General features: G+C 45.4%; 1 protein-coding gene across 4 annotated transcripts in view; it reads left to right on the top strand.

The window, feature by feature from the left end:
• CARD19 (caspase recruitment domain family member 19) overlaps positions 1-27588 on the top strand; it is a 41269-nt gene that overhangs the window by 7291 nt on the left and 6390 nt on the right. The window contains exons 1-5 of one of the 4 annotated variants that reach the window (XM_075005792.1): positions 258-677; positions 13496-13638; positions 17982-18135; positions 23547-23606; positions 26674-26745. In XM_075005792.1, coding sequence (XP_074861893.1) covers positions 671-677; positions 13496-13638; positions 17982-18135; positions 23547-23606; positions 26674-26745 — 436 coding nt within the window. In that variant the 5' untranslated portion in view covers positions 258-670. Of the gene's footprint in view, positions 1-257; positions 678-13495; positions 13639-17981; positions 18136-23170; positions 23263-23546; positions 23607-26673; positions 26746-27588 lie in introns of those variants that run through there. The other 3 variants (XM_075005794.1, XM_075005791.1, XM_075005793.1) reach the window with 3 other exon arrangements.

The following is a 27588-nucleotide window of genomic DNA, read 5'->3' as shown; positions in this document are numbered from 1 at the left end:
AGGGTATTGCTCACGTGTGACGTTCACTAATGCTGCCAGGGCCCCCTTTAAACACTCCCCTCCCTTTCTTCGGCACCGAGGAGCTGGCTCCCCGGCTGTCTTTGCAACCTCCTTGCCTTGTACTGAAATAACCAACCACTTGCATTGCTCCACCTCTGCCGTTTCCATACTGCAGACGATGGGGGTTAAGTCCCTAAAGGAAGGGCCAGGGCTATGACAAGGATGCTGCCGAGCCCCTGGAGCTGCAGCCAAGGCTCACACCCCCAGAGCTCACTGTACCTCCCAGACTTGATTCTAGGCCATCAGAGTCCAGGCCTTGTTCCAGGAGTTAACAGGCAGGTCCCCTCCACCGCCTGACACGCCGCCTGCAGCTGGCACGTGCCGGTCCCGGGCAGGGAGGAGGAGACAGAAGCCTCGGCCCCCTTCGCGGCTGAGAGCTGGGCAGGCGGCGGCTTCTTTTGACGTGCAGCTGGACGGGTAGAGCCTGGTGGAGGGAGTCTTCAGGCTGTAACCCGAGCTTCAGCAGCTGGGGCTCCCTGCAGCAGCCGCCCGCCAGCCGGAGGAGGACGGGCCTGGCAGAGCAGGGAGGGTTGGGCCTGGCAGCTGCGGCTGCAAAACAAGGAAGTCGCTACGCCCGGCCCCGGCCTGGATCCCCCGAGCTGCCGCCATCATGCCAGGTCAGACAGCGCCCCGCGCATCCCAACGAGCCGCTGCTGGGACGGGCTGGGCGGAGGCAGGCGCGCCGGCGGCGCTCGCGGCGCATCCCGCACGGAGCTGGGGCTGGCCGCAGGGGGCGCACGCGGAGCGCGGCTGTGCGCGGCTCTGGATGCAGGGGGCGCAGAGTGGGGAGCGCTGGGGAGGGCGCACGAGGCGCGTCGGGGTCAGTGCCTGTCTCTGGCTGCAGGAAAGGCGCACAGAGGTGTCCGGTTGGTGTGGGGGAATGACTCTGGCTGTGGGAGCCCACGCACCCGATGGCTGTGCGAAGCTGTGGCTGCAGGGGGCTCAGAGCTTACAGTCGCTGTAGGGGGTGCACAGAGCACATCTGGTGGCTATGGTTGAGTGACTCTGGCTGCAGGGGCCCACAGAGCCGGAGGGGAGAGGCAGAGCAGTGGCTGGGGGCATTTAGGAGCATTTTCTGCAATGAGTTTGTCTGGCCTCAGCAAGAGCGGCAAAGCCAGTCGTTTGGAAATCGTTCCCACTTGAGGAAGCCCTTATGGCAGCGATGGGCAGCCTAAGCTAGGAAGTGGGCCATGTTACAACCAAGACTGTATTCCGGGCCCGGGTGGTGTTGCTAACTCTGCTGGTATACCTAGAATTTGTGGGCTGTGCCCACTGAATCGTAGCAGCACTCTGATTGGCTACAGAGGGCGCGCACGGCTCTCACGTGTGTCACTTGAGTAATACTAGGCGTAAACGAGCGGACTCTGGCAGCCCTGTGCGTAGGCAACACCGAACAGAATGTCTTGTTGGCCACAAGCAGACCCCCAGTGGGGGCATATGCAGTTTGCAGTTCCTAGGTTGCCCACGCTGCCTTCCAGGGGTGAGACATTGGGGGGCAGGAAGAGTGATGTGTCCCCACAATTGCTATGGTGGGGAGGGACAAGGAGCCAGCAGCTGGCACAGAGCCATTGGGCAGTTTGGGGCAAACACCCTTAGCCCAGCATTTGGGGAGCCCCAGGGTCCATAAGGGGTCAGGCCCACCTCCCACACTCCTGGGCAGCTGGAAGCGGAGCAACCCAGCCTCAGCCTGCTCTGCCCCCTGGCTCCCAGGAGAGGAGGCTCGCAGAGAGCGGTGGAAGTGCCCCTTGCTCACTGGCAGGAGAACATGGAACGACATGGCTGAGAGAGCAGAGTGGGCTGGGTCTGGGTCACTCAGCTTCCCACAGCTGCCCGTGACTGCTGGGGCGGCCTGACCCCTGCTGCTGCCTCCAGGCCCCTCACTAGTCCCCTGGGTTGTGTCACTCAGGGGAGGGAGCTTGGGGGAAAAGGTGGCCTGGGAGTGGGCAGAGCTGGAAAGAGGCAGGGAGGGGGCAGAGCAGAGGTGGAGGTTGGGGGAAGGGGTGGAGTGGAGTGGAGCCATGGGTGGGAAGTGTCCAGTCCTGGGGTGCATGGAGGGTCTGGGCCCAGGCCCTACACCCTCCTAGGCACTGCCCTCCCCTGGGCTAGGGGTGGCACAGGGAGGAGTCATGTGGGTGGGTGGTGACATGGCCGGTGCCCCCTTTGTGTCTCTTCCCAGCAGTTGCCTATGCTGCCTTATGGACTTGTCTTTCTCTGCTTTTCTTCAGTGTAGGGCTGCAGTGTCTGGGCAGTGCTCTGTCCTGACCAATACTTGTCTGGAAAACTTGACTTTAAGCAGTGTTGACTCCTGTCCCTCCGCAGGAAACTCAACCCCTGTGCATTTCTGCTGTTCAAAACGTTGTCAAGTTTCTTCTTCTTCTATAAAGTGTACCATGGGGGTAAGCACTTCCCTGGGGAACCTTCAGCTTGCGTATCCCAGAAGTGGAATAACCAGGTTGATTTTAATGGACTTGGTGACAGACTGCACAGCCTGAGGTGAACAGCCAGGAGACCTCATTGGCCGGGCACCATGCTCATGGTCACACGGCACAACGCACTGTGGGGTAACCTAGAGCTGTGTCTGTGTACGTATCTCTCTGACGGAAACCCAGTCGCGCTTTAACTTGCAGAGCAGTAATTTTCTGATACAATCCTTAATTCCTCTGACACATCATTGCCCCTGAATTATATGTAATCAGTTGACTTAAAGCAGTAAATACTACATCCCTCCGATTGACACAGTGGGTCAATAATTCACATCTGGCAGTAATGGTTCACATACGTCATCATGTAAGTTCTGGGCTCCAGTTAGGAGCCCCGGTCCTGGCCAAGTCCCACTGTGGTAGGTGCAGAACAAAAGCATGTCCCTCACATCTCCACACAGTGGTTCTTCAAGTTCACACCCATCTCTAATGGAAATACAGAGTGTCAGTAAAATGAATGAGCTGGCTGGTTTCAAGATCTGTGGGCAAGATAGACTGATTGTGGTTTCAAGTATCAGAGGGGTAGCCATGTTAGTCTGGATCTGCAAAAGCACCGACGGGTCCTGTGGCACCTTAGAGACTAACACAAATGTATGAGCATAAGCTTTCATGGGCAAAGACCCACTTCGTCAGATGCAGGCCTGCATCTGACGAAGTGGGTCTTTGCCCATGAAAGCTTATGCTCATACATTTGTGTTAGTCTCTAAGGTGCCACAGGACCCCTCATTGCTTTTGATTGTGGTTTGAGATTTTAATTTTAATTTTCTTTCTTCCTGACAACTACTAGTTTTGCAGTAACTTGACTGCTCCTTCTACTCATGAGGGGGTTGGTTTTGGCTCGCATCTGGAAGTCCTCTAGCTGCCCCAGGCTAGCAACTGGCCTTTTATAAATGACTCACATCATAATCAGGGCTATTACAATTGCCAGATGAATATGAACTTCTGGCTCATGGCTTTAATATGGGAATAATGATTTGTATGTTTGTTTCTAAACAAACACAAAAGGCATCAATTTAAATAGCCAGAGGCGGCTGATGTGTGTAGGTGCAGGATATCATCTCTCCTCCACAGTTGGCTGTTAGCCTAATCCTCTAGGCCCAGCCTGAATGAGTCTCCGGTAGAAGGCAATGGGAGTTCCAGGCAGGAGGCACGTAAGTCCTCCTTTCTTATTTTGCATTTAGCCTGGGATGGCACATCTACTATGACTGTGAGGTAGAGAATCACTACCTCCAGCTTGATCCGAGCCTTGGAGCTATGAAAATGTCAAGAAAAAAAAAGAATTTCACACACTGGGCTCGTGGATTTCTTTGTTTTGTTTTCTTTTCTGTTTTTAATCCAAAAGTTAATTTATACCCTAATCCTGCAGCTCTTCCACACGAGTAATCCCTAGTAAGGATGACAGAAGTCTTGCATGCAAAACAACAGGACTGGTTTCTTAACGCTCTGCATAATGAGAGATTTTTTAACGTCAACGTGATGATGGTGAGAGTAATTGGCAATAACGTGTGCAAAGCAGAGTTACTTGGTTTACAAGTCTGACATTTTAATTTCACGGGTCAATAGGAGGTTTTCATTCATTTACTAGAGCTATTCACTTCTGATCTGATATCGTAACAACTTTGGCGCTCTTAGCAACTACATTTGCAAAACAGCCGGACCAAAGCAAAGGCACTGAAGCTGTAAAGATGGGACTAATTGTAATGTGAGACATGCTTTACCCATTGAGTCATGATTTTTTTATATGTAGGGCCAATATATATGTGGCATTTGTAAGCAGTCATACTGTATCACCCAAAATATTTGGGAAGGATATATTGAATACTATTTGGAAAATCTTTATTCAGTCCTGAAATCCATTTCCAAAATCTTGTTCCAGTTCTGAATAGTCCGATACCATGAAGCCTTGCAGTCAAACACACTAACATGGCTCCTGTGTGCACAAGATTAGGCAGAGTCTTATAGGGCCTTTCACATGTAAGTCACCACTTTGAATCCAGCTCAGATCGGTGGAGACCGAAAATCGTTATCATCTGCGAGCTGTTCAGGAGCAGATGTGATTTGAGAGTCTCAGACCAGTGCTCTGAGAATGTGAGTCTACTTAAGACAAGAAAGGGCCTTTTTTGGAAATCTGAGCAGAGGGGCCAATAACTGAAGGAGCAGAGAAAATAACCTTTCATTCCTAAAGAGCGTTCCTTCACCATAAGTGGTTCTTGTGCAGCTTGCATTCAGTTTACCTATCTTGTGCCTTCAGTTTCTAACTCGGTCAGTTTCACCATGCCAGGCTTATGAAAAGTACCAAGCAACTTTTTAGAATAATAATTGAAGGAAACTTGCAACAAGTGTTTTCAGGAATCCTTAGGTACTGTGGCCACCATAGCAATCTGTAAAATTGGTACCTGTGTATTATTAATGTTGTTATAGTGAGGAGAATAAGGGAGACAGCTGTATTTTTTAAGGGTAACATATGTACCTTACTATACCTGCTTGATACTTGCCTGTCTGTCATATACCAAAGGAGGCTGTCAAGGGAAACAAGCAAGAAATGAAATAGTAACAAATATAAGGTATTGTCAGAGTGAATTCCAAGAGTCCTCAGAGAAACAATGGGGAAGTTATTAATTAGGAAATTAATTGCCTGGCTCCAACTAGACTACCCAGGTTTATTCTTCTCAGGCCTGAGCCTAGGCTTAGAGGGATTTCTCAATGGTTACAGACCTGAGCCTGGATAGAAAGGATGTAGCGGCAGGGGAGAGTGGTTTCTGACAGAGACACAGAGAAAGCTGTACGTCCATTTGTCTCTCCCAGTCAGGAGTAGGGGGTCTGAGCTGGATAGAACTTACCTGAAAATTGCCAGGAAAAAATGAAGGTTGAGTCAGACCCAGACATTCGTGGTTTTATTCTTTCTCACGTCTTCCTGTGTACCTTTGGGTGATGAAATCATCGTTTGTTTTGAAGAAGTTGTTTTTGAGGCACTTGCATCAGCTGCTGCTCAGAGGGTGCTTGAGGAGAAGGGCTTAGATGTGCCAAACACACTTGGGCCTGGCCTGTTAATACAAAACCGAGCTGGTAAATGGGGAGGCGACTGCCCAGGGACCCAGTCTTTAAGAGAGGTTGGATGGATGGTTCCGCTCAGCGCAGGGGTGAAGGTAGCAAAACTGTCCCCCATCAGGGGGACCTCAGGAGGGAGTAACAGGTTCTACAGCACAGCTCACCCTATAACTGTGACATATGCCATTTTCTATCCTGCTATTAAGCTATTATATGCAACCATACATGCACTATGGCAGTATATCCTTTACCATGTAAATGGGGACTATCACAGGTACATTAATTAAGCAAAAAGACTAATTATAAAGGTGTTGACAGTGACCACTAGAATTTGGTATTTAATCCTTGTCCTATTATTATTTGTGTTTTGCTGGTGTAATGACTAGGAATGTTAAAGTTTAACTAATTAAGAGGTAAGCCTCACCCAGTTACTTACCAGTGGGGGCTGGAGCAGCCCCCTGCCCACCGAGGGCAGGGGTTTGCTCTGCTCCCCAAGCGGCCGCCACAGGCAGGGGTATTCTAGCTGGGCCAGAGTAGCCCCATCCATAGCAGTCCTGATGGGGAGCAAGTCAGCTAGGAAGGCCACTCCGGAACAACTGAGCTCAAGTGCCCCCACCTTCTTCACCCTTCTTCCGCCTCACATGGGCACATGTCTGAATCCCTGGGAATTCATATATGCTACTGTGGCGTGCTGCTGAGGTCTGCTGCCTGCTCTGCTGGCCAAACAGAATGAAATTCAGACTTTCCCAGGCAGTTTTCTGCACGCCTGGAGAGCAGCAGAGCTGAAAGTGGTGGCCAGAGCGGTCACATGGAGGCACTATGGGACACCTCCAGGAGGCCAAGAATATCACATTTCACAGTGCTCCATCTGCACACCCCTAAAATCAATCATGCAAGGTTGAATATGGCCTTACTCCTTGTGAAAAGCTGGAGTACCAAAATCAACCTTAGAGCCCTTAAGGTCAGCGGCCTAGACCCTTTAGTGTGGACTGACTGATTAGAAAATCAACCTAAGTCAGCTAAGATCCTAACATAGACCAGGCCCCAGTCATTTAGCTGCTATTTGTCAGAACTATAGTTGCCGTTGTGTAAGAAGAAGAGATACGTGCCGTCTTATGAAAGGTGATAATGGAAATTGTGTTCTGCCTGAAGGCTGAAAATGATAGGCATATTGCTTGGTTACCCTTGCTTGCTTCTTGGAGCATTTATTACCTTTTGTTTGCTATCTGAGGCAACATGCCAGGTAGAAATGTGAATGTGATGTGCATCCAGGATCTTCTGCTGTGGCCTTCCATATTTTAGGTAGAAGGGGAAAAAATGTCTGCACGTTGGAAATGGACTGAGGAGGCAGTAAGTATGAGTCAGCCTGTAATAATTAGGATTTCTTTACAACTCTGTTGCTTCTCACTAATAATGACAATTCCGAATGCGCCTCTCCAGCTCCTTTATACTGTAAATGTTTCCCTTTCCTATAAATAAGAACATTATTATGTTAACTTCCTGTCAATCACTGAAACAGCAGCTAATCTAAGAGCCATTTCTACATCTATCTTCATGGCTCAGCAGAGTGGTGGAATCCAGAATGGGACTGTCTTCAGTTCACAAGCTGCTTCATGTTGTCAGCCTCCTTTCAGCAGTTCCATGACTGAATAAAGCCAGGGCTGGATTCAACATCAATTAGGTGAATGTTGGTAGAGGAATAACAGGTGTGCAATGTGATGAGTTGCTGCTTCGCAGAGCTCCTGTGTAATTAGGGCTGATTCTGCAGGACCAGGCCTCTTTTTCCTCTGTTCTTCAGTGCTCATTATACAAAATTCACGGAGTCACTCTTCCAGTCACAGCCCTTCTTGGAGTCAGGTCCATGTATGGGGCAAAAGTCGACCTAATTTACACAATTCCAGCTGTGTGAATACAATAGCTGGAGTTGGCATACCTAACTAAGGTTGAGTTACCTCAGGGTCCCCTCTGTGGGAGGTCAATGGGAGAAACTCTCCCATGGACTTCCCTTATGCTACTCATTTCTGTGGAGTACTGGAGTCAACAAGAGTGCAATTGACAGTTGATTTAGTGGGTCTTCACTAGACCCACTAAATCGATCACTGGGGGTTTGATAACCACAGTGCCAATCTCCTGGTAAGCGTAGACAAGCCCTAAAAATGCAGTTCCATATCATTGCCCTAGTGGACTCCTCCCAAAGTCGGGCTTTGCTAGCTAGAGCAATTCCTCTGGTCTCAGAGGCTTTCCTACACAAGCCTCCCTCATTCTCTCAAGTCTCACTGCAATCGTTGTCTGTTCTTTATAGGAAATTGCCCGATTCCTCTTAGGTGAGGTTCGTTCTGGTCTCGTGGTTGGCTTGGACTGGGCTGTGCAGCCCAAGGATAAGCCACCCTGTCACCCTGGAGACAATATCATTATTTAACAGCTGTGGCAGGGAACTATTCTTTCAAAATTAAATATTAGCTTTCTCTGGTCTGCTGATTGTCATTCCTATGGGGAGGCATGGCGTTGCAGTGCTTTGCTATACCTGCCAGAGATTTCAGCACCTGGCACAATGGGGCTCTAATCACGAACAGAGTTCTGGGACATTCATGTCCTATAACAATGCGTAGAAGGCTTCCAAGGAAGTCATCAAAATGTAGTTTGTTACAGTAATTAGGAAATGCACAAATATAGGGTTCAATGCCACAACCTTTTCCTCAGTCAAGTAACCCCAGTGATTTCAACAGGGCTACTCAGATGAGTAAAGTCTTTACAGGATCTGGCCTGTAAGCTGTTGTTCAGAAAAGGTGTCATCTTTCTCTTTGTCTCACTAATTTAACAAGTATTCTGTTCAAAATAGAAGCCTTCACTCAGTAAGCATCAAAGGCTATTATAATTAGTCTATTAAAATAGACTTATTTATTTATTTAGACTTACTTATTTTGACAAATAAAATACGCCAAATTTGAAATGCCATGCACAGAATTGTTAATTTTTTGTTTCAGCGCTTTTAGTTTTCTGGTACAGAATTCCCACAGGACTAACAATCCCTCTTCACCAAGTGTGGGATTTTCTAATGTCAGCGCAGAGCTCCAGATAAGCGTGGCAATTTCTTAGTGACCATGTAATTGCAAAGGCTGTGATTGCAGGGCGTAGTCCAGTCTGTGTAGAATGTGCTCTTAACTATAAACATCTGGGATCAGTATAGTATCAGAGAGGTAGCTGTGTTAGTATGTAGTTTCGAGAACAACAAGAAGTCTTGTGGCACCTTATAGACTGTCAGATATTTTGGAGCATAAGCTTTTGTGGGCAAAGACCAGTTTCATCTAATGAAGCGGGTCTTTGCCCACAAAAGCTTATGCTCCAAAACATCTGTTAGTCTGTAAGGTGCCACAAGACTTCTTGTTGTTCTGGGCTCAGTATAGTTGCTGTTAATACACTGTGGCATATTGTCTGCGTGGCAGATTTGGGAAACTTAGGAGGGTAGAAAAAGGAATGAGAAGACAGTCAGCTGGTGTTTTCTCTTCTTAATTTTTTCTTTGGGTAACTGCCCACAGGCAGGCTCAAACCTGGGAGCTCTAGAGCTTCATGCAGGTGCCACTACAGCTGGAGCTAAAGTCCAGCTGGCTCTCAGCTTAGGCTGCTGAGGATGCTTATTCTTGCTCTGTGAAGTGGTCTACGTACCACTACATGGGACAGTGAACCACACCTAGGCGTGTGGGTTACATTTGCACATTTCTTCTAGCAAGTCTGGCTGGTGCTGTAGCACCTGCATTCACCTGAGTCTTGAAGTGCCCCTTGTGTTCAGGTGATTGTATCGCTCCTGTTTTCCTTCCTGTGTTATGCTCTCTTGTGGAAGAACCCAGGGGAAGTGCAGAAACAGATGCAATACTCAGGCCTCAGCTCAGAGTCTGTAATAAAATGAGACGAGGAGGATGGAGTTTGGTGCCCACACAGGCAGAGCAAGGAACATGGCTGCCTCAGCTTAAAGAAGTCCTACATGCTGTGATGAAATCCGTTAGATTCTGAGCCATGTATGACAGGCTTGGCACAGAGAGTTGGCATCTATCTCTACATTCACTCTGCCGATGGTTCTCTGATTTTGGCATGCATTCAGCTGAGTTGCTCAGATGGTATGAAGAGGGGAAAGTCCAATCTCTCCTCTGACTCATGAAGCTGCTTTGAAATCCAAGGGAGTTGCATGGCATTTGAATCAGGGCAGCAGTTGGTCCCAACAGCTCAATACAAACTGCTCAGAGCAGGCAATTTGGAAAGGAAGAATTAGAAACACGTGGAAAAGATACAGGATTTGTAAAAGCATTTACTACACTGGATAAACAGTAACAGTCTAACTGAAACCCAGTTGTGTCTACAGAATTGCGAGTCCTCTCCAATATCAATAGATCTTGTTTTTATTTTAATGGGAGCAACTGGCCGTCTTCCTGCATTATGATTACTGAGGGAGGTTTTCATGAAGCCTTTCCTGTTCCTTTTCAATACCGCACAGCTGTAAAAAAGGAAATGTAATACTAAACCTGCTATGTGTAAATGTCAGGGGCTGTGTTTATACTGAGGGCAGCACGTCAAGGTTCTATACTCATGCTGTCCCTTCGCCCGTTGGCGCTCCAGGTTTAGCTAGTGAAGCATGCAGTCTAGGCAGGATCACGTGACAAGATCAGCCCAAAATACCAATAAAGCCAGTTCATATAAATGTACTCTGATAGTCTCCATGTTTCTTTTCCTACACTGGTCTGATCTGTCTGCAGTACCACTGGTGTCTCTAAAGAATGCTTAAGTACATAGCAGACACGTAACAGAGAGTTAGCTGAGTTAGTCTGTAGCTTCAAAACAGCAAGAACTCCTGTGGCACCTTACAGACTAACGGATACTTTGGAGCTCAAGGTTTCATGGGCAAAGACTCACTTCATCAGACCTGTCCGACAAAGCGGGTCTTTGCCCATGAAAGCTTGTGCTCCAAAGTATCTTTTAGTCTGTAAGGTGCCACAGGACTTCTTGTTGTTTACGTAGAACACAGTAGTCAGAACATGCATTTTTAACACTTCAAATGTGGTTCTGAATAAATACCTCTTTCAAACCTAAGAAACAAAAATGTGTGAAATCTAAATGGATCTGTATTTGAAAATATGGGACACAAATAGAAAAATCCAAAAGAGTTCAGATGAATGCTGTGCTTGAAAGCGAAACCTCCTGCAAAAGTATTTATTGGAAAATTGGAAGCAATGCCTAAAGCAATGCAGGAAACCAAGAATCTTAAATATGCTGAGGATTATGAAGGACTTAATTTAAATGACGTATTATATTTTGAAGTTCTGTTTATTTTCTAACTTTGTTTTGCTTTCATTGGAGGGATTTATTGCTACCGGAGGTTCCTCTTTTCCTAAATGGAATGTAAAGCAGCCTGTTGGTCCCTTTAAGGAATAACAGGCTCAAATTACTTTGTACTGCCCAGGAGAGGGCAGAGCAGTACAGGACACTTCTGGAGGAAATTCTAAAAGTGTAGATGTGTTGGGGTCACCTGGAGGTTCAACCCAGGCTGGTGATGGCCAGTGTGTAACCCAAATGCATTTGACACACAAACATTCAGGGTGTGACTTACATGCTGGAAGGCTGTCTGTGAGGAGCACAGTGGAAGATACTGCAGCAAGGCATAGTAAGAGATCCAATGGAGTACTCTTGAATGTCACATAAAAGCTATAAAGATCTCCCTGGCGCTATAGCAGAGATGTCCCTAATGCCCTGGCTGCCTTTCAGTTTTGGGAATATACCTTGTGCCAAGTCTTGTTCAGCTGAAACTGGCAGTAAGTCAGTGGAACTTTGCCTGGTTGTCAGCACCACGTCAGGACTGCAGGATTCCTTCATTCAGTTGAATTAAATTACCCCAGCAGCTCTGACTGGCTGTAATAGCTGCCTTCCTGTCCTGCCCTAAATTACTGTGTACAGTTGCCACCAGCGAGATGGCAGCATTTCCAGGGGTGGGAGCCAGGAATAAGATATATGAGATGTTTCAGTGATGTGCCCGTTAACTATTCGAAACCGTAACGGGTATCACTGCAAGATAAAGAAGATTCTATATTAAGCTACTGTTGTTCAGGTCCTTGACTCAGTTTTTTAAATAAAAGGAAAATGTATGTGCTTTATTGAAATGATTGTTTTTTTTCAAAAATACAGTGTTATTGTTATGAAGTTAATTTGAGTAATTTTTTTAAAAAATGGAAATTCCATCAAGTATATATTTTATTTCATCCCTGTGGACTGTTACCATTCGCTGTGTTTTAACCAAAAGGAACTATCATCAGTATGGGTTCCAATAACATTTTCTTCTCATTTTTCAAATGCTAAGCACTGGTTTAGCTGTGCCAGAACAGAGCCCTGCTCCAAATTTCTCCATTTTATCTCTTGCCTGTAAGGTTTGTTGAGAAACAATCCTATTCCAGGCTTATCCTATATTTCTGGCTCATCTTGGTTCAGTGTCTTCCAACATTAAAACAGTTATGCCAATTTGGAGGACTATACAGGTACATCTACACAGCCTTGGTCTTCAGCCCTGCTGCCGGCAGGGCTAGGCTAATCAGGTTTCTGGAAATTGTAAATGGTTTTCCATTTGCATACTTGTGTGGCTAATTAGCATAGCTGCAGGAGATCTCGCTGTTGGCAAAGGGTGGTGCCGGCAGTAAACAAGCCATGTGGATGTGCCCTTTTGCTAGCTAAATCCCCATCTGTCGCCAGTCCCTTATCTCTGAAAAAATTTGGGGATAAGAGACTGGTAACAAAGATGTGGTTAGCTGGCAGAGGCATGTCCACACAGCATGTGTACTGCTGGCACCTCCCTCTGCCGACAGCAAAACCTCGCATGGCTATGCTAATTAGCCATGTGAATATGCAACTGGGAAGCCATTTGCAATTTCCAGAGACCTGATTAGGCTGGCTGTGTTGTCAGCGAGGCTGAAGACTGGGGCAGGTACACCTGGCCTACATGATTTGGTGATTCTGTCTCTTTTCTGTTTGGTTTTATGAGAGGCAATCCCGTCCTAGACACATCCCCTTTTCATGGCACAACAAAACCCTTACCTGGCTTTAAGTTATGATAAGAGGAAGCTGTATTCTGAACTTGGTGGTCCTAGCTCTTACCGTTTAGGAGGGGTTCTTGGTCAAACAGGCAGACAAACAGACAAACGCTCTAAAATATATAGTAGATAATGGGTTTTTAAGATAGTTTTAAACATTGCAACTTGTTTGAATATTTATGAAATGTATTTTGTGTCCATACCCCTTCAGCAATTTTATGTCTGCTAGACAAGTGGATGCCATGGTGATATTTGAGACATCCATTAGTGCCTTGGTAGTACATAAATATCTTTTGTCAGCATTTCCCACACTATGGAGTGCATTTCCTGCTGAGCAGAAAGGAGGGGAAGGAGGTGCAGAAAATGTATAGTTACAGGTGGACAACATAACTACATATGGAGCATATGGTGAGGTTGAAGGGAGCATCAATTTATTGCATTTTCTTGGAAGCTGGCTTAGCTTGCGAAAGTTTGTGAAGCCTTGTTATTAATTAGGTATGGTGTTCATCAGTTCCCTGCCACTGTGGAGCTTTGAACACTGTTGCAACTTGGTCCCTGCTAGTCTCTTGTCTATGACACAGAAATAGTTGAATCTCCAGTGGTGTGTGATATTTTCAGCTGCTTTCAGTGGTTGGATTTCATGTGCAGATGTGGGGTGGATTGGTGGCCTGTGATGTGCAAGAGGTCAGACCAGATGACCTGAGGGTCCCATCTGGCTTTATGACTGTGGAATGAAGCTGGCTGACGTGTTACCTTTGTCATGTAAGAGGCAATATACAGAACATACAGATAGTTTTACCATCAAATAAGAGCTGTTCTTTGTGTTCGCTGTTTGGTTCACAGATCAGTCTTACTGTGATCGGCTGCGGCAGGACAGGTACTTTCTCACAAGCAATGGCAGACTGAGTGAACATCTGGCTGATAAAGTTATTCTTCAGCTCAACAGAGTTTACCCCCAAATTCTCACCAATAAAGAAGCAGAAAAGGTAAGTGACTGGATAGGCTGATGGCATTTCTGGAGGAAGCTTATTTTCTGGCCATCCCATGTGATGGCTTGGGAACCCTGAGGTGCCAGCCAAGGTACTCGAGATACCCTGAGCCTGCCCTTTCAGTCAGCCTGGGTCCTCTTTTATGTGGCCTTGCTGAGCCAGGCTCTCAAGCCTCCTCCAGCAAAGTACACAGGTGGAGCCAAGACCAGCTGCTGACACTGACACTGAGCTCAGCTCTTGGACGACTCAGCTTAAGGGCTTTACTACAGCACCCTAATGTCCATGCCAACCCCGCCACCCCCCATTGGAGTACAAATGCAAAGTTATACATTTACTGGCTCAGTGTGAAGGAAAGTTTGCACAGAGTCTCAAATCCCCTCACACCCCAGTTGGAATGACGTAAGCTGGGTTATGTTGTAAGTTCGAAATAAATGCATTAACCATGAAAAGGTGTATTTTAAGTCATCAAAGAGGTAGCAACCAGAACAAAGCACATTACTAAGAAAAGAATAGAAAGCACGTGAACTGAGCTAGATTAGGCTAAAACTGGCTATAGAGAATAACTTCTCAACCTAGTTATTGTTTCTGGTAGAGTCCTTCACAGGTCACGTAACTTCTCATCCTGGATCCAGCAGTCCTCCCCCCAGCTCCCGCACACTTGCACCCCTCTGCACCCAGTTACAATCCCTCAGTTACAATCCTTCCATGCCTAAAATAGAATTTCCATAAGAAATTTGGTTTATTTGATTCCCTGCCCCCATCCTCCTGTGGAACAGTTCTGCAGCCCAGATGCAGATTAGTATCAGGTGGCCAGATCACCTGATTCCATCATCCATGAATCAGTAGCATTTTGGAGCCTCCACAGGAAGGGCAAGTCTTCTCTCAGTCCATTTGATCAGTTGAAGGGCCATCAAATCCTGTCTCGCTTTTCCATTGTAGTCCCTGAAGTGTCAGAAGCAGGAGTGACCCAAAAAGGCAAATATGAAATACAGATACACGGGTCAATGTTGCTAACTTCAGGTACAAAAATGATATGCACATAAAATGGGATAATCATATTCAGTAAATCATAACCGTTCTGATGAAACCTTACTTGAGCTATTTTGTATAAAGCATATCTCAGTTAGTTCACATTCATAACACAAGCCTATTTTCTTACAGAATATGGACCTTTGTGTCACATCCTGCATTTAGGATAGGATACCAACTGGTAGAGCTGCCCATGTCCGTCTTGGAGACAAATCTTTAAACCTCTAAATGCTTTTTTTCCTTACCATGCACCAAATGTGCACTCAACACTGTAGTACTGGAGAACCCCAAAGCTTTTAATGAACCTCTCCTTAGCACATTTCTGTGCCCTAGGAAAAGGAAATCATGAGGAACTTGGGCCTTGTCTTTATTACAAGGTTGCACCAATTTAATGACAGGTGCATTCGTAGAGGAAGGCTCTGTGCTAAATCAGTACAAGTCAGGTTTAGGTTGATTTAAGTGTCTCCAGACAAGGGTTTAATTAAGCTGATTTAAAAATACACCCAGAGGCCAGGTCTACACTAGGCTTTAAAGCTGATTGTAGATACACAATTCTAGCTATGGCAATTGCATAGCTAGAATCGATTTATCTGCAATCAAACTACCTGGCCATCATCACAGAAGGGGCAACAGGAGAAACTCTCCCATCAACCTCCCTTTCTCCTCGCGATACTGAGGAGCACAGAGGTCGACTGTAGACCCCAGATGGTTCGATTTCATGTGTCCCTACTAGGCACATGAAATCAAACACAGGAAGATGGACCGGGTCAATCTCCCGCATAGTGAAAACAGACTCTTAGGTAAAGTGGAGCAGTCTGGACTACAGCTCAGGCCTGAAGCAGAAAAGCCAGCAAAGCCAAACTCTCTTAAGTAGTCACTGTTTTTGGGTGCAAAAATCATTTATACCGATACAAAGCGAGTGTTATGTGGGTATAAATGACCAGCACAATAGCATGGTAATAGTTTGCACTTGTTCTGTATGCAAGATGTAGGGTCAGGGTGACTCAGCCCTTAGAGTTCAGAACAACGGACTGGATCCTGTTTTATACCAGTTTAAATTCAGTCATCAGCCACCACTGAAACGAGCAGAATTATTGTAGTGTACGACAATGTTTCTGAGGCCAAAATCTGAGCCGTCCTGTCTGCATAGTTAGGGGTTGAGGCCTGCCTTAGATAATGTGGGATGCAAACAGTTAAAGAAACTTTAATTCATTTAGCAGCACCAGAATAAATGTAAGGCCTGATGTTATGACAGCTGGATGCCTTTCTTATGCTCAGACTGAAACTGAACACTTTCCCCGCAGGTGTGCACATTTGTTTCCTTCTTTTTCATTTACAAAACTTGTCACTCCCTCTATATACATTAGGCCTCGTCTTGCATGCTCAATTTCCCTAAAAACATCCACTCGCTGTGCAGCAGCCATTCAAAAAAAGCAAAGAGAATATTGGGAATTGTTAAGAAATGGACACAGAATAGAACAGAAAATATCAGATCACCCCATATAAAACCATGGTATGCCCACATCCTGAACACTGTGGGCAGATGTAGTCGCCCCATCTCGAAAAAGACACATAGGAACTGGGAAAGGGCTTCAGTGGGAGTTTTGCCTTCATAAGGAGCATGTGAAAGCATTCCTCTTTCTCTAGATAAGGAATTGATCTGAAGTGTACTGTTGTCTTTACCTACCTGACTGGTCCTATGTGTAACGCTTTCATATTGATTTGTCAGGGAAAATTTTGGACACTTTCCAGAGGTACATATGTCTAAAGGGTTTCAGCCAAGGTCAGGTGTAACGTTTTCACTCTCACTGTAGGGTTTAGTTCTGTTCAGCACATTGTCAGATCAGGGAGGAGGTCAACTCTTCCTCCGTAGCAGTATGACTAGGGAGACAGGATGAATACAAAGTGTGATACATTAGGGCTGGGTCTACACGTTCCCCTTCCTTTCAAAAGGGGCATGTTAATGAGCAGGTTTGAAATATGCTAATGAGGTGCCGCAATGAATATGCAGCACCTCATTAGCATAATGGCAGCTGCAGTGATTCGAACGTGCGGCTTTTCAAATCACATGCCGCCTGTGGATACGGGACCTTCCAAAAGGACCCCTGCCCAGTTTTCGAAAGCCCTTCTTCCTATCTGTGATCGAAAGAAGGGTTTGAAAAACTTGTGGGGTCCTTTCAGAAGGTCCCGTCTCCACTGGTGGCGCGCGATTGGAGAAGCCACACTTTCAAATTGCCGCAGCCGCCATTATGCTAATGAGGCACTGCATAGTCATTGCAGCACCTCATTAGCATATTTCAAACCTGCTCATTAACACACCCCTTTCGAAAGGAAGGGGCACGTGTAGACCCAGCCTAGGACTGTCATGATAGATAGAACATCTCATGGCCAAAGTGCATTTTCATAAGACTAAATTAGAAGCAGACAACTTTTTATTAGCCTATGACATTAAACGCATTTCTATTTGCTTCTATATTTACATATATAAACAGTGTGTATTGCTTGTAGCATAGATCGGTTCCTTGGGAACTCAAACTCTTGGGAAATGATAAACATCAAGATCAGAATCTTTCCTTTTATGGGGGCTATGCTTAAAGCCCTGTGTGGGTACAGAAATGTGGACCCGTATCCAGTCCACATCCAGTGGAAACAACATGCCTCTGAACTGTAACCTGCTCCTCGTCTTTTATACGTAGCCATGTCTGCGTCCGCCCTGGCAGAAGCCTGTGGTATCACGCTGCCTTGCTCTTGGGAGGAGAGTCTGTTTGGGTGGGTGGGTGCCCTGCTCTCTTCTGCTGTAGAACTGGGTCAGGATACTCCTGCAGAGGAGCATAGTAAGCGATCCCACCGGGGAGCAGAACAAATGCCCTGCCCCAGCCGTGCTCCTCTGCAGGAGTGCCCCAGCCCCTCCTCCCGATAAGCACCGGGCGGGACAGAGGGGGACAGGCACTTGTGTAGAGCCTTTTGATAGGATTTGCATCCACTTCAACATCTGCCAAAACAAATTGTGGATATTTACAGATTTGCTGGGCTCTAGCTACACGGAAGTTGATCAGATGCTAAAACAATGCTTGAGCCAGCTACATTAAGCATCTGGTTCAAATTGTGAGTGTTGATATTTGAGGTCTAAATCGTTATTTTGGTTTCCTGTCCTAGAAAAAAATGCTCATGTACTGACAGATACTTCTAACAAAATAACCAGCACTCTGTCTTTTCACTTTTTCATAATGTAAATGTAGGGTAAGAACTCATTCAGCACTGTACCAATGCTTTTATAGTCTTTGTTCTAATGAGTGCTTTGTCTCTTACAGTTCAGAAATCCAAAGGCACTGCTTCATATTAGGCTGTCAGAGCTTATAAGCCACCTGCAAAAGAAAGGAGACAAACACTGTCAAGAGTTCTACAGGGCTTTACAGATCAATGCTGAACAACTGTATAATGACCTGCCAAGCAGGAAAACCCTGAGTAAGTTGGGAGACTTCTGGCTTCCCTGCAGCAATGTATCACTCCGTTTGTCCTTGGAATTAAATGCTCTTTTTTCACATTACTTTCTGCAGACCAGAGACGTTAGAAGCCACCTAGCAGATTTGGATACACCATTCATTTGTTTGGAATTGGGTGTCCAAATTTCTTTACCAGCTTTGAAATCTCAGCTCCACTATTTAAGATACAATTTATGCCCAATATCTAAAATTCAGGAAAATAACCCAATTCAAAATGCCTTTCTTGTAATAACTGCCACTTTTCCTTTTATGCATTGTGTTTAATAGAACATTTTTTTTCAAGCATTGATTCTGACTTGCACTAGATAAAAGAGCTATGTTTTAAAATAACAAAGTAACAAAATCACAGCTGCTCACAGACTTGGTTTCCACTCTCTTCTTAAATCACCCAGCTGCACCTCATTAACTCCACACATTGGATGTTAGATTATGCTATTTTTATAAATACTTGCAATGGCAAATCACAGCGTTAATTACCTGGACCCTGATCCTTGACACACACAGGCTCAAGTAGTCACACTGTGTGTCTAAGGAAAAGGAAATCACATGCCTATGTGTTTGCAGGGTTGAGGCCATTGCTATTTCCAATTTTTCGTACTGTAAAGTAATTGTTTTCCTGAAAGGATTGCTATGCAGTCCAGCTTACCGTGCTGGGAAGGAAATACTTGCCACATGTGACTCACCCTGCCCTGTAAACTGGAGAAAGAGAGACTGCTCAAAGAGGAAGTGAAATACATTCAGCACATTGAAACAATTTGAGTAGCTTGAGGAAGGGCTGTTGCAATTAATTTAATGGCGTTGCACAGGGGCTGCATGTTATGAGGTCCCTACAGACTGTCTAATAGCATTGATGCTGCACCTCATAGCCTCTTGTGGCTTTCAGTAGCATTTCAGGCTTGGTCTACAGTAGACAGGTAAGTTGATTGCAGATACGCAATTCTAGCTGCAATGGACTTACCTGGCTGTTGACACAGAGGGAGGTCAACGGGAGAGTCTCTCCCATCGACCTCCCCAACTCCTCACGATAGCAGGCAGTACGGTGGTTGATTGCTGACCCTAGATAGTTTGATTTTGCACATCTCTACCAGGTGTGCAAAATCTAACTCCAAGGCTGACCAGGGCGATCTTCTCAGAAGTGTAGACATAGAATGAGTAACATTCCGGCAGAGCTTCAAGTCAAGTGGCACCAAAAACATCAGGGCAAAAATCTGAACATTTGTCTTTAATTATTCTATAACCGGTAGTTTTGGTGCAGAACAACTGACCTGGAAAATAGTTGGTATGTTTCCAAACACTGAATCTGTTGTCTTGATCTATCATCTCGTTATGTATTAGACAGCTCTTGTACACAGTGAACTACCAGCCCCTGACTGAGCTGGAGATAGTGTACTCTTAACACATGCCACCCCCTGGATAATTTGCAGCCTCCAAAGTTAGCCCAAACTTCCCTCACAATTGGAGGGGGTTTGCAGGTGGGCTTTGATTTGAGCTCATCTCTACATCAGCACTCCACATTAGTAATCATCAAAGCAGCACTAAGTCCAGACCTTTGATTTGATGTACACCTCACTGAAGCTTCCCCTGCTGAGGCTGTGCAGAAACCTTGGATCAAACAGGCTAGTATCACAAAGAAATCTGTCACTTTAGCTGAAGGAGTCAGCAGCACAAGAAGCACAGAGTTACCGTTCCAGGCTGAGTGAAGGATTGCAAACAGTCATTACTTAGTAAGGGACTGACCTGCATCATTTGCTTACCCAATGCTCTGGCTGAAATCACTGAGGGTCAAATTTTCAAAAGCATGTTAGTGACTTAGGAGCCTGTTTCCCATTGATTTTCCTAATCAGATGCTAAGTTGCTAAGGGCTTGTCTATACTATGGGGAAGATTGACCCATTCAGGTCAATCTTCTGGAGGTGAAGTTTGTGTGCCTGGTAGAGATGCACAAAATCAAACTATCTGGGGTCGGCAGTCAACACCTGCACTCCTCACTATCATGAGGAGTAAGAGAGTTCGACGGGAGAAACTCGCCTGTTGACCTCTCTCTGTGTGGACAGCCAGGTAAGTCGATTGCAGGTAAGTCGATTGCTTAGCTAGAATTGTGTATCTGCAATTGAGTTAACTGCCTAGTATAGTCCAAGCCTAAGAGCCAAAGTCTCTTAGAAAATGGGACTAAGCACTTTTGAAAATTTTACCCTGAGCCTAATTTTGGGATAAACAATGGGAATTCCCGTGGCACCTTACACGTGAACAGATTTTTGGAGCATAAGCTTTCATGGGCAAAGACCCGCTTTGTCAGATCTGTTAGTCTGTAAGGTGCCACAGGACTTCTCATTGTTTTTGCAGATACAGACTAACATGGCTACCCCTGTGATAATACTTATGGGAGGACATATGTCAGGACTGAGCCTTCATCCATGAAGTGTGAGAACACCGAGTTGGACTACTAGGCATGTTGAGTAAAGTGCATAGAGGTGTCACTGCATCTGTGGGTAAATGAGACAGCACTCGGAACATTAAATAATATGCAAGCGCATTCTCAAGATTTTTAGGCTGCATCAATACTAGCAAGTTCTTTTGAAAGATTTTTCAAAAAAAGGGGCTCTTTCAAAAGTTCCAGCAGAGTGTCTACACACACAAAGCGTTCTTTCGAAAGCGGTTTGAAAGAATGCGGCGCTCCTTTTGAAATCGTTCTTCCTTTCTGGTTTCAGGAAGAACGCCTCTTTTGAAAGCTTCTTTCGAAACAAAACGTGAGTGGATGCTCCTCAAGTCTCTTCTTTCAAAAGAGCAGTCCTCATGGCATCTGATATTTCAGTCTCTGGACCATTCTTTTGAAAAGCTGGGGGCTGTATGGATGCTTTCTTTCGAAATAGCAGATCACTCTTTTGATCCGGTTCCTTGTGTGTGGATGCGCTCTTTGGAAAGAAGTTCTTTTGGAAGAGATCATCCAGAAGGGCTTTTTTCTGAAGATCTCTGTGGTGTAGACGTAGCCATGTGGTACAACAACAAAACAGCACTACATTGTATATTCCTTAGCAGACTCTCTTATAGACATGAGCCGTATCATTAAGGTCAGTGTGCTAAAAGATATACTAAAACTATATCATCACAGACTGCAGGTTCCTTTGTCTCAATAAAAAGGAAATCAGTCATGTTCTGAGAGCAGTGTAAGTATTTGTACATTAGACGTTAAAAAGCTAAACTGGTTGAGCATCAGTCTGGTTAATTAGCTAATATTTGTGAAAATGTGTATGGTTACACAACTGCTGTGCCTTATTTTTACTAATGTATGAGCTAATAGTCCATGGCTGTGTCTCCACTTCCACCTTCCTTTGAAGGAAGGATGGCAATTAGGGTGTTGGGAGTTTACTAATAGTGCTGCTGTGTATAGGCAGCACTTCATTAAGCAAATCCCCCCTGCGGCAACTCCAAAGTTTTAGATTTCAAAGTACCGGCTCACATCTAGCCACGGCTCACTTGCTGGTACTTCGACACTCCGGGGCAACTTGGAAGTCCCCTTACTCCTCAAAATTTTGACGTGTGCCGGTACTTCGAAGTTTAAAACTACGGAGTTGCTGTGGGGGGGAAATTTGCTTAATGAAGTGCTGCCTATGCACGGCAGCACTTCATTAGTAAACTCCCGAACCCCTAACTGCCATCCTACCTTCGAAGGAAGGTGGTAGTGTAGGCACAGCATGAGAAGTAACCTTCTTAAAAATAAAGCCCCTTTCTAAACTAAAGCAGCAGAAAGGAAGCCTATTATTTTTGCTTCTCTGAGAAGTACACTTGAATGGTTTAAATACTGGGGTCCTGATCCTTTATGCACACGCAGAACTCCACTGGCATGAGTAATTGCCCTATTGTTGAGTAGAGTTAAACATGTGCTAGGGATTTGCAGATTTGGGCCCTTGCATTGTAAACATGAAGAAAGAAAGGAAATCTGCAAGCCGAGACCTTTATTTATTTTCAACCTTATCTCTATTTAAAACAAAGCTATGAACACCTAAAAAAGAGTTTGTCGTGGGAGTTGTCAAAAATAAATCAGGCCAAACCAACCTAATTTCCTTCTTAAACAGGGTTGTTTACCGAGTTCAGTGGTGTCCCCACCGCCGACAGGTGCCACCCCCCACCCCCCAGAGCCAGGCACCCCTGCCCTGTGCAAACTGCCAGTGACTCAACGGCGCCACCACCATGCAAGCCGCACTGCATCTGGGGCCGTGGCTGGAACTGCGCCATGAGCCGCAGGAGGAGCAGCTTCCACCGCTGCCACCATGTGCTTGTCCCACCAAGTGGTGGGGCACGTGTGTGAAGGGGGCAGAGGGCACTCCATGTAAGCGGCTCTAAGGAGCTGCACCGCGCCACAAGGCGGTGTCTGGTTTGCCACATGTGGCAACCGACAAGCATATTGGACACCGCGGATCCAGTATATGGGGGAATCAGTATGTGTGCTGTATCTTCATGTTTTTAGATGCAGTCCCACATGACAAGCTCATAAGCAAATTAGGGACCTGTGATCTTAGGGGGAATTACTACACGGTGGGTGTACAGCTGGTTAAAAGACCATACTTATAGAGTCGTTATCCCTAGTTTGCTGGCATTTGGATATAGGTTGGTTTGTGACTCGGATAACAGTGAAGAATGTGCTTATGAAATATGCAGACGGCACCCAGCTGGGAGAGGTTGCGAGTGCTCGTTAAGAATTCAAAACGAGCTTAACAAATTGGACGATCTGTGTGAAATCAACAAGACAAAACCCAACAAAGACAAGGGCAAAGTACGCCCTTGGAAAGGAAAATTCAAATCCCTGGCTACAAAATGGGAACTCACTGGCTAGGTGGTAGTACTGTCAATAAGAATCTGTGGACGTAGCAAACTGCAGTCTGACTATGAGTCAACAATACGATGCAGCCGCAAAACCAAGCCTAATGTCATTTTAGGGGTGTATTAACAGAAGTGGTGTATGTAAGACACAGTAGGTAATTGGCCGTCTGCACTCAGCAGTGGTGATGCCTCAGCTGGAGCACTGTGTCCAGTTATCCAGTTCTGGGCACCAAGCTTTTGGAAAGATGTGGACAACGAGAGACTGTCGAGAGGTGAGCAATCAAAATGATAAGAGCTTTAGAGAACCTGACCTATGAGGGAAGACTGAAAAAAAACCTGGGCCTGTTTCATCATGACAAGAGACTGAGGGTGTGACCTCATAACAGTTTTCAGACATGTGCAGGGCTGTTATAAAGAGAGTTGGTTGTTATAAAGGGAATCAGTTATTCTCTCTGCTAAAAATGGTAGTACTTCCCCTCCATTTTGCATGAACTGCTGCAGAAGTGGGCTGACTTGAGCTCAGTACTAACTCTTGGTGTGTTGCTTTTATTTCTAGAAACCTCAGCTTCCACAGGGATAGACACAGACAAGGAGAAATATATTCTAACTGACAGGGGTAAATAAAATGCTCACCCTACCAATGGAGAGAATGAGCCTTTCCGATGAAGACGCCCTGTATTTTACAACTTGATTTACATTTATGAAGCAAATCATTTGTTCTCTTATGTCTTTATAGTTTCTCTTTAAATGGATCTAACTTGTATTAGAAGAAAGTGTATTTAGCTTTGAGCTGAGAAATCTGGTGTCATAGAATTCAAGAGATAATAGGCAACTTTTACATTGGCATTTTTTAAAAATTTGGTGTGCTTTAACTAGTCTCTAATTTCCCAGACCCTTCCGATACATTAGGAATAAAGGGTTTTACAATGACTTTTGTGCTTTTACAGAAGAGCCTTGGTAAATCGCTGGGGGGACCCACAGCAAATTGCTGAATTTTGCAGATGAGTGAGTCAACAGAAAGCAACCAAACACACAAAGGAAAATCAACTGCAAAAACAAAAAGGCCCAAGAATAATGGTGAACTAAATATACTTGTCCATTAAATTGTGTCTCTTCCCTTGCTCCAGTCAGAGCTATGATGGGGTCCTGACTGCAGCATACCCACTACAGGGACAAGAGGGTAAGACCTAAGGAACTGTGCAAAAGGTCAGCAGCCCTCTGTGCTCCATCATGGTGAGTAAAGGCCTGTGGCTGGATCAGAGACTCTCATGCCAGCAGCCACTTCCCCAGTGAGTCACAGCAAGCGACTGGAGTGGTGAGCCTGAATTAGCAACTGCAGAATAACTCAGCTGCTGGAAAACAGGTACTTCCTGCTCCCCCTGGGCTTGTCTACGCTACCTCCCTACTTCGAAGGGAGGAAGGTAAGTAGGGTGTTGGGAGTTTATTAATGAAGTGCTGCGGTGCATAGGCAACACTTCATCAAGCACATTCTCCCCCCGCGGCAACTTCCAAGTGCCGGCTCGCGTCTAGCCGCGGCTCACCCGCCGGTACTTCGAAGTCCCTGGGGTACTTCAAAGTCACTTTACTCCCTGAGGAGCAAATGAAGCAAATAATTTGGTGTGTGAGGGGGCACAGGAGGGACTTCAAAGTAGTAAAGGAGGAGTAAAGGGACTTTGAAGTCCCCCAGGCACTTAGAAGTACCGGCGGGAGAGCTGCGGCTCGATGCGAGCCGACACGTTGCCACGGGGGAGAATTTGCTTAATGAAGAGCTGCAGATGCACCGCAGCACTTCATTCATAAACTGCCAACACCCTACTTACCACACTCCCGTCGAAGTAGGGAGCTAGTGTAGACAAGCCCCCGATGTCTGTAGGTGACCCCAGCACATAATCCAGGGCAGTTAATCCTTTTTGGTCACAATCCAAATTTCTTGACCAAGGTGCAGACTCCAACGAAAAGTTTAAAATAACAATCATGTCAATAAGAGGTAAATAAAAAGATTTGGGGATCCACTCACAAGTGTCGAGTACCCGATTTGGCCCCAGCCCACCTATTGACTACCTCTGATGAAGTCCATTTGCAGAGCACTGATGAGAGAGTGGCCAGCTGTGGGCAGGACTTGTCGCTACACTCTGGCTCCAGCCCCTGTGCTCCGGCAGTCAAGCAGCACAGGAATCCAATGGCTGGGCAGCGTGGTGGCAGCATTCCCATCCCTGAGCTACTCCCACAAGCCCCCTGCTCTGTGTCCCCCTTCCTCCTCCCACCCCTTGTGCTGGGTCCTGCACCCCTCTCTTCCTGTCCTGAGCCCCCCACACTTTCCAACACTCCTGTACCCCCATATCCCCACCCTTTGCCCTGATCCGCCCTGAGTTCTCCTGTACCCCCTCACACACCAACCTCCAGCCCTGAGCTCCTCTGCGTTCACACACACCAACTCCCTGCCACGAGACACCCCTCACTCCATCCCACACTTAATTTCTTACAGCTACTGCCCTACCACAACCCCCTGGCTACCTACCCTGAGTCCCCCTGCACCCGCCAAGTGGCTTGCAATAGGACAGTACCTGTAAAACATTTAAATTTACTATCTCCCCTATGGGAAGAATTTGTAGTGATCTAAGGCCCCCCTACAGCACTCAGCTGTTAATGTTGGCCAATTTTTGTCTGGCTGGCTGAAGTGTGGATTAACAAGGTTCTCCTGTAGTTCAGTATAAGCACTGGCGATGTTTAAATGGGACTGGAATTAAATATATGAATACCTTTGCAGCTTGGTTGCATTCAGATCCATGAACAGCAACAGAAAATATTTTAATGTATGCATTACTTTGCAGCACATCTAAATGCATTTACATACAATAATCTTCCTGGTTCATTTTGTATACGTATGAATTTACATCTGTATGTTGGAAGCTGTCATTTAAATGAAAGAGATGGAGAGCCACTCATCAACATGGAAATCTGGTTTCTAATTACCTCCAGAATGCTTGATGAGTGGCCTCCTTTTTCTTTTTCTTTCTGGCCAAAGTTTATTTTATGAGGTCTGATCCTGCAGTCCTTGCTCAAAGAAAATTCTCAGGAAAGTCCAGGTTGCTGAAGTCAGGTGTTTTGAGCATGGACTGAAGGACTGGACCCGTAAAGAGCACTGATTCTTCCTGGCAAAGAGCCAGGAGAAAGGAGGGATGAAGAATGCAAAGTATAAAAAAAAGCGAAAATCTACTTATTTGGGGCCAAATTTCAATACTCCCAGTGAACAGTACCTTCGTCTATGAGCAATTTATTGTCTTCCGTGCAACTAACAGGTGCATCAAAGTGAGTATCAAAGTTTGGCCCCTGTTTTGCCATTAAAAAGAAAAAAAAGTTTTGTTTTTTTTAATGCAAACTAGATATTTTAATGTAAATCTAAGACCTTTTTTGTGTACAGTGTAATTAGGCCTCCCATTCCGAATTCTTATTAGAACAAGATAGGGTAGCAGTGCCAGAGAAATTACAATACATAATACTTACAATAAAGTAATTGTCTTTTGTAGTACAGAGTATACCTAATGATGATTGTACAAACTTCATTTGAATACGAGAAGCCAGGCATTTTAATAATAACCGAGGTTAACGAATCATCAGATAAACAAAACTCGCACTTTTCTGTGCTCTCCTACTTAACTTCACTTTTCCTTTCTCATCCTTAGGTCCCATGTTCTTCCTTGCTTGCTTTAGTGCTGCTGCAGGCTTCGCATTTTTCATGTACTGCTGTAACCCAGGTAATTGATTCCGGAATTGTTATAAGGAGAAATTTTTATTCTCAGTCTCCTTAATATAAAACACAGTTGGGGGATTCACTGGCCATTTCTACACTACAAAAATAACTTTGAAGTTGCTTATTTTGAAGTAACAGACTTCAGAGTTGAGCATCTGCACACCTTTTACTTTGAGTGGTTAAACTTTGAAGTAGGGAATGGATTCCTGGGAATGGAGTAAGGACTTTGAAATTGGGCTGCCTTTGAGGTAAGGGAAAACGTGTGCAGACTTTCTGCAGGCTACTTCGAAGTAGCGCCTAATTTCAAAGTTAACTTCGAAGTTAGTTTCTAGTGTAGGTACACCCACTGTGTATCTTAAATAAAAGCTGCTGTTACACTAGAGCTAATTGAAGATGTCAGCATTCAGTAATGAGGTTACTTATGCCCTAGTTGTGCCAGGAGATAATTAGTAAAAAGCTGACAAATGAAAAGAGTCACATTTTAAAGCTCTAAACCATAGTATGGTGAACTCCCATTGCCACAGTGGACAGAGAATATTCCTGCTTCCAAATTAGAAAACTTATTTAAGTAGTTAATTGAAATCTAATCAATGCCTGCACTCTGTTTTCTTATCACAAGGAGGGAATTCTTTTCTATTTTTCTCTGGAACTTCAGCACCTGATCACTGCAAATACCTGCCTTACATAGAAACAATAATGTTTGCTGTTGTGATCTGTACCATTTAAACAGAGATTAATTTTCCTAGATTTCTTCCCAAATGGCATGTACCTTTTAACGGCTCATGAATAAACACTGGCCTCCCAGTTAACATGTCCCCTTGAGCAGGTCCTCTTCAGTAAATCAGTA

Source organism: Carettochelys insculpta, chromosome 11 (assembly GCF_033958435.1).
Source record: "Carettochelys insculpta isolate YL-2023 chromosome 11, ASM3395843v1, whole genome shotgun sequence".
NCBI lineage: Eukaryota > Metazoa > Chordata > Testudines > Carettochelyidae > Carettochelys > Carettochelys insculpta.
The sequence above is the reverse complement of the archived record's forward strand: the minus strand, read 5'-3'. Positions and strand labels throughout refer to the sequence as shown.